The sequence below is a fragment of the Aphelocoma coerulescens genome, chromosome 3 (genome assembly GCF_041296385.1).
Source record: "Aphelocoma coerulescens isolate FSJ_1873_10779 chromosome 3, UR_Acoe_1.0, whole genome shotgun sequence".
NCBI lineage: Eukaryota > Metazoa > Chordata > Aves > Passeriformes > Corvidae > Aphelocoma > Aphelocoma coerulescens.
In genome coordinates, this window is record NC_091016.1 from 80600148 (window position 1) to 80609993 (window position 9846).

The 9846-nt window shown below is 36.4% G+C and overlaps 1 protein-coding gene across 4 annotated transcripts in view; it reads left to right on the forward strand.

Moving 5' to 3' along the window:
- Nucleotides 1-3903, forward strand: part of ATG5 (autophagy related 5) — a 73756-nt gene extending 69853 nt beyond the window's left edge. For 3 of the 4 annotated variants that reach the window (XM_069011046.1, XM_069011048.1, XM_069011047.1), the window contains one exon: nt 3495-3903. In XM_069011046.1, the coding sequence (XP_068867147.1) occupies nt 3495-3631 (137 nt within the window). In that variant the 3' untranslated portion in view covers nt 3632-3903. The remainder of the gene's footprint in view (nt 1-3494) is intronic. The other variant, XM_069011050.1, reaches the window with a different exon arrangement.
- The last annotated feature ends 5943 nt before the right edge of the window (nt 3904-9846 follow it).

Genomic DNA, 9846 nt, shown 5'->3' on the forward strand with positions numbered 1-9846 from the left:
TGCCTCTAGTAACTTTAGGGGCTATAGTACCTTCTCTACTGATACAGCTCCACAAGAAAAGAAGAAAAAAAATCTTTTAATCTTGGGGCAACCACTCTGATAGATGACCTAATTTGTTTTCAGCTTTTTTTTTCCTTTTTGCAAATGCCAAACAGTGTTTGTTACTTGTGCATCACTTCAGTACTATAAAAATACTCTGATTTTAAGTAACATTATCAAAACTTAGAAAACATATATTGTTATGCTTTTATTTTTCTTGTATTTCCGCTTCGTCTTATTCCCAAGAGTAATTTGCAGCAAAGCAAAAAAAAAAAAATCTTAGGTCATGTGATAAATAACATGTAACTCAGTTCTGACAGAATTTTTAGAGGACAGAAAAAGTTGGTGAAGTTACTGGAAATTTTGAACTTGGTGGTTTTGAGGAAATCCTGGGGTTTTTTTCACTGCATTGCTGAACATTGTAAAATGGGTATTGACAGTAATGGTATCATCAGATCTGGACCCTGTGTGCTGCAGATGAGCAGAGTTGTTTGCCCTAATTTTCACAGGCATGATCCAATGACATAGAGTGGCATTACCCTTTGTAATTAGGTCATTTAAATTTTATACCACTTAATTTAAATATATGTTGTGTTTGGCAACTTGTACACTTTGTAAATGCATTTTGTCAGTTTAAAAAGACTTCTTGTGATCATCGAGTATGGGGTGGGGAAGAAGAGGACAGCGGTTGGTGTGTCAAGATGCATTCAAAATCATGGAAAGAAAAAATCTTTTGTAAATCTGTTAATCTATTATATCTCTCAAACAGGTGGATGAAGTTTTTCTGATATCTAGCAAATCATTCAGTACTCAGGTCACAGTGGAAATGGATAAGAATTAGCTGTTGAGAAAGCAAGAATACTCTTCAGTAATTTTTTTAGTGTATTTGCTGTTGACAATGTTTTGCCACAAAAAGTAGAGAAGATGTCTGCATGAGAAAGACTGTGATTTAAAATTGGATGTGTGACTGAAAACATGAAAGTTGAGGAAAGTTTGGGTAAATGTGCCTTAAGTGAGAGTTTATGGTTCCTAGTAACAAAAGGAGGGAAGAATGTTGAAGTAAAAACAATGGATTTTGTGAAAGAAGGCTGCAGTAAATACAGAATTGGGAGATAAGATCTCTTCAGTCAAGCCTCAAGGGGAAAAGGAATTAAGGAGAAGTGATGCTTTGTCAGAGATAATACTAAAGCACAAACAATGCTAATGCAGAGATTTAGATTTTAATTAAACTGTAAATTCTTCATTGACCTCTGAGGCCTTCTCAATTTGCCAAGGAACAGAATAAAAGACTTGTATGAGAAAGGGACAAAGCTGGGTAAGGAACAAGGAACAGAGACACCAAGATTACCTGCATTTCATTTTTAAACAAGAGTAGGCACATGCACACACATCCAAAAATATTATGTTGCACAGTAATGAAAGAGCCAAGAAAATGTTTCTCATTTATAAGCTTTTCTTCCAATGGCAAGAAAATGATACTGTGGTTCTAAGGCTTTTAATCTATTTTTTGCAAGTTATGGCTAAAAAGTCAGATGTGTGTAGGTTGCTATCACAGTGCTAATGCTGAAACAGCATTCTATCATCTGTTTTTATGCAAATTAGTTGTTTCTGAAAATTAAATATTACTATGAAACATTAAAAAAAATGTAACTAACTCTCACCAATTTAAAGAATACCATAGGTAGATTTTAATTTTAAAGCGTTTATTACATATATTTGGAGGTTACTTAAAAATATTTAGATGTTCCCTCACTTCTAAGAATAAAGAGAACTGGTGTTGTGAATGAACAAATGCATCACCACAACTGGGTTTCTGAGATCATTTCTTTTGGAGTTTATTCTCTTGACTGGTAGTGTTTCAGCCCAATAAATACCTGTTTTGGCTAGAAATAAGAAGTTTGTTTTTAAATGATGTGTTTGTTCTTCAGACTTGTCTGCAATAAAACCAGAAACCAGCAAGTGTTTATGCTTAATTTAGTGTGATAATGTGTGTATTATGCCATTTAGAGAATCAGGACTTTGTACAGAATATACCATATGTACGTAACAAGTAACAAAAGCATAATGCTTTATTTTAGGCAAACAGAACTGTCTGCTCTTGCAGGAAGAATTATTACTAGCATAAAGTCAACTACATATTTAAAGATGATTTTTTTTACCAGTGTAATTTAGCTGTGCTGGCATAGATAGCTGGTCATGCTGCAAATGTTTTCAGGTAGCTGTCAAATCATTTTGGCTACCAAACAAATACGATTTTATCTGTGTTATGAAATAGAAATTATGTTAGAACTGGGGCCGCTGAATGAAAGAGCCAGTAATGGTACCTACACTTTTAGATTCTGCTCTCTGCCATGCTGCTCTTGATGAGGATGGTAGTTTGTTCTGTAATATAGACACTGGAGGGGAACATAAAATGCCAATTAGTAAATGCAGTAATACTTTTGAGTACTGAATGTGGATTTCACTGTGGTAGATCCATGAGAGAATGCTATAGTATAGTATAGTATAGTATAGTATAGTATAGTATAGTATAGTATAGTATAGTATAGTATAGTATAGTATAGTATAAAGTGAGTGAAAGGTCACTGCTTACTTTTTCCCCCCTAACCATTATTTGAAGCATATTTCATATGCTCTTCTCATCCCATGGCTCTGAAATAAATTTTCATTTTTTGTTGTTTTAGTTCATGTCAGGACTGTTATGTCAGTTTCTTTAGCTGGTTCCCATCATTTGAATCAAAGGATCAAAGTACTTGCATCCTCTGGGACAAGTATAAATAAAAGGAATTGAAATATTCTTAGAAAATTGTCTTGTTATACTGGGAATCATTTGCTAATCCAAGAGCTTCCAATCATTAGCTTTTCCAAGAGATGAAACTAAGTGAGAAAAAACCAGTGCCAAGTCAGCCTTCGGAGTAATTCTGAAATATTGCTAGTGATTCATGTAAATTATTCTTAGCAAAACAAAATTACTTCAGGAATAATATATGTATTATATGTGACACATTACACATAGTCCAGCTCTTTCAGGAGATCACAGTATTAAGAATACAACTTACCAGTATGTTTTAGGAAGCTCAACATTTTAAGCATGATCTGTGTAAAATTCATATGCTTTACAGCTGGGCGAGATGGACGTGCCTTAACTGAGCTGACAACAACAAGCTGTGATCACCGTAGAGTTAAAAAAAATCCCTTCCGACTAAAAAAGAAGAGTGGCACTTCCACTGAGTTTCACTTAATTCTAGTTTTTTCTTGGAATTAATTTTAGCTCAAAATTTCTATTTTAGATTGTAGAAATCTCAGCTTTCTCCACACTGATATTTCCTACTTTTCATTCTGTTAAATGTTAAACTCTGTCACACCAATTAAAACTACCGTAAATTGAGTAAATGTTTAATCGTTCTGTGAACTTTGAATGGTATACTAGTGGTTTCTCTTTTTCTTTGAATTAGATGGAGAGCAGAAGACTCAAGTGATGATTCATGGAATTGAGCCAATGCTGGAAACACCCATTCAGTGGCTAAGTGAACATATGAGCTATCCAGATAATTTTCTCCACATTAGTATCATTCCCCGACCCACTGATTGAAACTCAGCTATATTCGTATGAGGATCATTCTCAAGCTGGAATTCTAAGGGCATGTCAACTCCTTGATTCTGTCAGTCTTGACAGAAGCAGCCTGACCAGAAAAAAAGAAACCAACAAAAAGCCGAAACAAAACAAGAAGTCCTCACTGCTGTAAGCCAAACAGGAAGAGAGATCCTATCATCAGATAAGGGCAATTGGGCTGGTCTTATTTTGCATCACTGCTGCATTTGTTCACCGCTGTAATTAAATCAGTTGCGATATGAAAGAATTTACAGGACTTCTGCAAGTCTGCTGTTTTCTTGTAAAATATAATGAAGCTGAAACTGTCAGCTGAAGAGCAAATGGAAATATGCCACTTGATTGTATTTCTGATTAACAAATAAACAGGGCTGTTTCCTAAAGAGGTAGTGTTTCAGCTTTGAGGGTGGAAACATTGGTTTAATTTTCTAGAAAGTTAGACACTGAGAGATTTGGTTACCAATAGCTTTTTGTAAAAGATCAAATTACTGTAAATCCATCTTTCCTTAATGAGAAGTTCATGTTTACAGTATATGTATTGGTATGCAAATGATCTTTTAACTTTGATAACAAGCAGTGAGAGATTTTAAAGTAAGCCCGTGAGCATGTTTTGTCAGTTAAAAACATGCACAACTTAATAATTACAAATACTTTTGATTTGTATGCTGTCACTGAATACTCCAGTGTGTTTATTATTCAAACCAGTTTTCACAGACTAGCAATGATGTAGGATAATTTGTCTCAGGATTTGTCATGGCATTTTTTTGTGCTCATCTATTTTTTTTTCTCTAAGAATATATTTTCTTAATTTACTTTTAAAAGTGTTTTTTTTTTTTTTTAAAGCTACATGGATGTTGCAAATAGGATTGTATCCTGCTGTTAATTCCCATAGACTAGGAAACAGTTAAATCATAGAATGATGGACAGATTGCTTTTTAATGATTTTGAATTTTGGAAAGCTGAGGCTTTTCCAAGCTAATACTTTCTTACATCTGTGGTCCCTGAGCAATCAATCCAAAATTTGGAAGCTTCTAATCTCATTGCACAGACTTTTTTTCTTGGTACAGCAGATGTATTTTTAGGTTATTGGATCATTTTGGTTTCTAAATGTTGCCATTGCAGATGCTACTCAAACTCTACCAATTTTTTCTGTGTTACACTAAATTCATCAAACTCTGTGCTCTATTGCTTTGTCTGCAGTTTGTGGCTGTTTGTGGCACACAACTATGTTTTTGTAGACATATTATCCAATATGTCAAATATTATCCAGTATAAAGAAAGCATGACATTTTTCTTTCAAAAATAGAGGCTGTCGAAGCTCCTACTCACAGTCTTGGCTTGTAAATGTCCCAGTAACTCCCTGTGCTGTTCCCATTCGTTTCCATGCTCCTTTTATGGTAGAATACTTACCTGTATCTGAAAAAGAAGAAAATGAAAATCAATCAAATGAACAAAAACCTCTTTCTGAAGCAAGAGGGGAAGGATCTCCATGAGTGAGGATAGGGTTGAGGCTAAGAAGAGCCCTGAGGGCAGAAAAAGTCGGTAGACAGATTAGATACTGTTTTAAATGTTAATGAGGAAATAGAATTAAGGAAATGGAAGGGTAAAGATACTAATGAAACAAACTTATGCTGTATTCTGCAGGACATGAAGAATTTTTAAAACAAAACAAACCATGCTGGTCTGTGTTTATGCAGAATTGAAATATAATATTGTTATGGTGGGATGATTTGGTTGAGTTATTCTAATTTCCAGTTCTGTTTGGAATTTTTGTTACAGTGTTGGATTGGCATTTATAAACTTTCTTAGGCACACATATCTAAATATTTTGGAGAATTTCAAAGTCCTGCCAATGGATAAAGCAAATATTTTGTAGAGTCTTCATATTAAAAAAAACCCAAACTTTTGTAGGGATAATTTTTCCATTAATCAGGATAAGAGGCAATACATTTCAAAAACTGTAGAGATTGTATTTCCTTTGTTTTAAGGTAATCTGGAGTGAGTCACTGGCTATTTTAATATATTCTACACCAGCACTTTAAGTATACAGCTCTTCTCATGGCCCATATTTGCCGGTAAATCCAACTTTAAGGCCTAGCATGGAACAAAGAAATAGCTTGGCTTTAAAAGATACTCTTTACTCTTACTTTAACTATTTAAACTTTATTAAAAAATAAAACAAAGTTTGAGTCTGTCTTTATTTCCAGCTAAATGAGGATCTTTGTCATGGAATGACAAGAGTACTTAACTAATACTTAAGTAGGAACTTCTTAAAAGAGGTTGTTAGAATATCATCACATATAGAATGGGTTCTGAATTAAAGCAGGTAGGTATCTCTTCTATGTTTAAATACCTGGTTTTGAGATAGGCATGGTGACATTTCAAAATGTCACACTAAACCTGAGTAATATCTCTTGAGAGAGAGGTAAAAAGACATTCAGAACTAGATTTCAGATTTCTGTACTTTCAAGTTACACTATCAAATTAGCCTGTGGAAAATGAGTTTAAAATGAGAGAGATGTTTTCTTTCCTTCCCTTGCCTTTCATGTCTCTACAATTCAAGTAATTAAGTTCTTTTAACTGTGAAATGAAACACCAGTTTCCCTGAACAATAGATTGAAGGATACAAGAGAATACAAACCAGCTATGCAAACAGCTACATGAAGAATTTGGTGTATGTCAGGTTTTTATATGTATAAAATAACTAGCATTATATGGAGTTTAAAGGTGTGCTTTTAGTAGTATTTATATGTATAAAAAACACTTAGGGTAGAAAGAGAAGCAGTCAAACACCATGTTAGGGTTGGAGGATCTTGACTACAACTGAAACTGCCAAAATGTGTCTATAATTTTAAAATAGCACTTTCCTCTGAAGATGTTTAAAGCCTTAATCCCTGCATCATTTCACTAATCTACGTCAACAGATGCAATAGAATGAATATGTTGTGGAAACAAATCTGTGATCAAGCTACTAATACTCGTTATACCCTCAGATCTCACCATAACTGTGAGTATAACATGGTGGAAAGGGTAAAGCCAATATGCAATGTAGTTTGTTTGCATCTGTGGGAATTCGGAGGATTGCTTGCTAAACTTCTAACAAGTGTGTTTTGCAAGTTCACAAGCACTCATTAGATTAGAAACCTCTAGAAGCTTGGTTCTTCTTCAGAGAAAATCAGGCTGTAGTGGGAGAAAAAAGAATCAATAGTGCTGTTCACTAAACCTGTCCCTTCAGTGGCTGCCTTACAGTGAAAGACATGTGGAGAGTGTGCACGAGTGAGAGCTGGTGATGTCTTATTTTGTACAGATATGTATATAATTTCTCCTTGTGTGTGTTGCTACTTAGAGTCCCAGCTGACATAAAAAACCAGACAACTTGTTATTCTTTCAGCTAGACAGAGGCACTCAAGTATTTTTATTACTACAAAATTAAAAATCAGAATGGAAACTATCTGGCTGAAACTTGCACCTTACATACTTTTCTGACTGTAATTAAAATAATCTGCACTTCAGAGGTTTGATTTCCATCAGTCATATGTATGCACACCCTCACTGGATTTTTTCCACAGCTCAAAATTGGCAAAATAGGCTAGTTTTCCTTAATTTTAAAGTTTATCTGAGTCTGTACAAGGCAAACAGGAGGAGGAGATCAGGCCATGAGGGTGAGCCTAAAGCCTTGAAATCCTGGCATGACACAGGAAGTCATATGGTTTCTTCACCATTTCCACAGCAACCATTTTATCATATAAATCCTTGCAGATTCTTCTTTAATTTGCAGCTTCTCTTTATTTATCTGATCCTTGACCTCAGCTGAGTAGTGATGAGGCTGTGCCTGCCCCTGGCTCTGCAACTCCTGTCTCTCTCTTGTGGGATTGCCATTGGTGCCCTGCATGTGACTAAAACCCCCATCTCTGGAGCCCTCCCTGGCACTTCTCACACAGCTCCTCCTTCACCAGCAGAGGATGAGTTCATTTCTGCTGGCTCTTACCACAAACTGGGTGGCCCTGTAGGAAAGGAGTGAGAGAAGGGTGCAGAGGAGGAGAGAGGGTAACGAGAGGAATTAAAAAACAGTGAAGGTGGGGCTTGAGAGAAAATACTTTGTGGGGAGTGAAATGACAGAGCCAGATTCTTGATCTCACCCAGGTTTCTCATTCACTCATCACCTTACAGCTCCCACCACGTGCTTTCCTTTCCATCTGTTCCATGAATACTGTGCAATGGCTTTCACCTGTGGGCAGTGTCTGGTACCTCTGGTGTTGCCTGGAGTGAGCAGTGCACTGAGTGTGTATTTAACTTTGGTGGTTTAACACATTGCTGAAGGAGCCCTTTATTTACAAGAATTGTTTCATAGCTTCCTCCTCTGCAGCAGATCCTCGGCTTGGGCTTCCTTCATGTGAGGACTCAGAATGGGGAGGTCCTGCTGCACAAGTATCCCGCTCAGGCACCACAGGTCACTCACTGTTCCAATATGCTGTATCCTGGAATACTGACTCATGGGCATGGCTTTTTTATTCAATGGATGGATGGATGGATGGATGGAGTCACTCAAGGACCTTTTCTTCATGAAAATTAGTGTTTCGTGGCTCTGAAGTTTTACTTTATGCTTTTCTGAATGTTGCATACAGAACAGCAGAATACATTCTCAATGTGGGTAATAAATACCAAACCCAGTTTTGGTCACAAGCCTTTTCTGTTTCATTTTCCAGACAGAATAAAATTCCATTATATGGGGTTTAGTTGTAGAACAAGATGTCAGTATTTGTAATGAGTCTGTACAGGCAGTAGAAAGAGGATGTGTCCTTTTTAATCATCAGCATTTCTTCATTGTACATCTCAACACCTTTCAATATGAAGACACATGAGGACTTCTGCTGAGGCATGCTCTTGCTGAACCACCCAGGCAGTTTCTCTGCCAATTTGGGAGGTCTGCTCCCCTATGGAAACTCTCCAGTTTTGGTTTATTATATATAAATTTATACTTGATGGCTGTTGAGAAAATGACTGGAAGAACAGCCATAATGGCAATGGAAAAAAAGAAAACCAGAACAACCAAATGACAAAAAAAGGAAAGCTTAATTTATTGCTCGAATGGAATGTCCTTCAGTAAGAAATCTTAATGTCAGTTTTCAGTGAAATTAGTGATGTCCTGCTTCTGGTTGTCCATTCAGTTATTTCAGTGGTAAGAGGGAACAATCCTAATGGGTCAGCCTACAATTGCCTTGAAATATATAGTGTGTTTTAATTAATATGCCAATAACAAGAACTACTTGGTTTTTATTCTTTCTCTTAGCGAAACTTGAATGCATTCAAGGGTTCTGCTGCAATTGGCTTCCTCAGGGAGGTGCAGCAGGAATTGTGTCCCTTCTGGCCTCCATAGATCACACTGGGATCAGTGTCTTTCGAGGTATAGGGGAAAATAGTTCTCTGCAACCTACCTTCTTGCACTCTTCCCTCCCTCCTTCCACAAATGAGATGCCACAATTTTCCATCGTGCAACCCTTCTCTCTCTCTCTTTTTTTTTTTTTTTTTTTTGTTTTTTTTTTTTTTTTTTTTTTTGTTGCATGCTTTGGACAGCAAACCAGGTGAACTATAGCTACTGAGCATAATGATTAATTCTTCAGCTGTCATTTGGGGGTCTCTGAAATTTAGATCTTTCAAGTTTCTGAGCCACACCTCTAACAGAGACTTGTTCTGGGGTAGCCATGCAAGCTCCCAACAAGATAACACAAGGTATAAATTAAATTACCTTTTAAAATTGGCACTCATGTCAATGGAAGTATCCCCAGCCTTCATTCAGGCTGTTTTTGCTGTTTCTGTGTAATCAGCTTTCTGGATACTTTCAAAAAGCAAACCTCACCGAGATCGTGTGGAGGGAATGGACGATGCCTGTTGCACAGCTCCCTTGCCCACGCCCAGCTCAGCTCTTGCTTGTGTCACTGCAGGCAATTAACAGTGCTCAAAACCACAGCAGCTCCTATTCTAAAATGCCATTTGATGTTATCAGGACACCTGAGCATTCAGGAAAAAAAACTGTTTATATTTTAAAGGGAGTTTATTCTTCAGCATTAGAAAATGCTGAAGTAATAAAAGGCATCGAGTGTGTAGCATCAACAAGAAGATCTTCGCTGCAAGTTATGATCTGGATGGGATAAAAATCCTTCTTTACTATAATATTTGCTTGAAATGAACTGTAATAT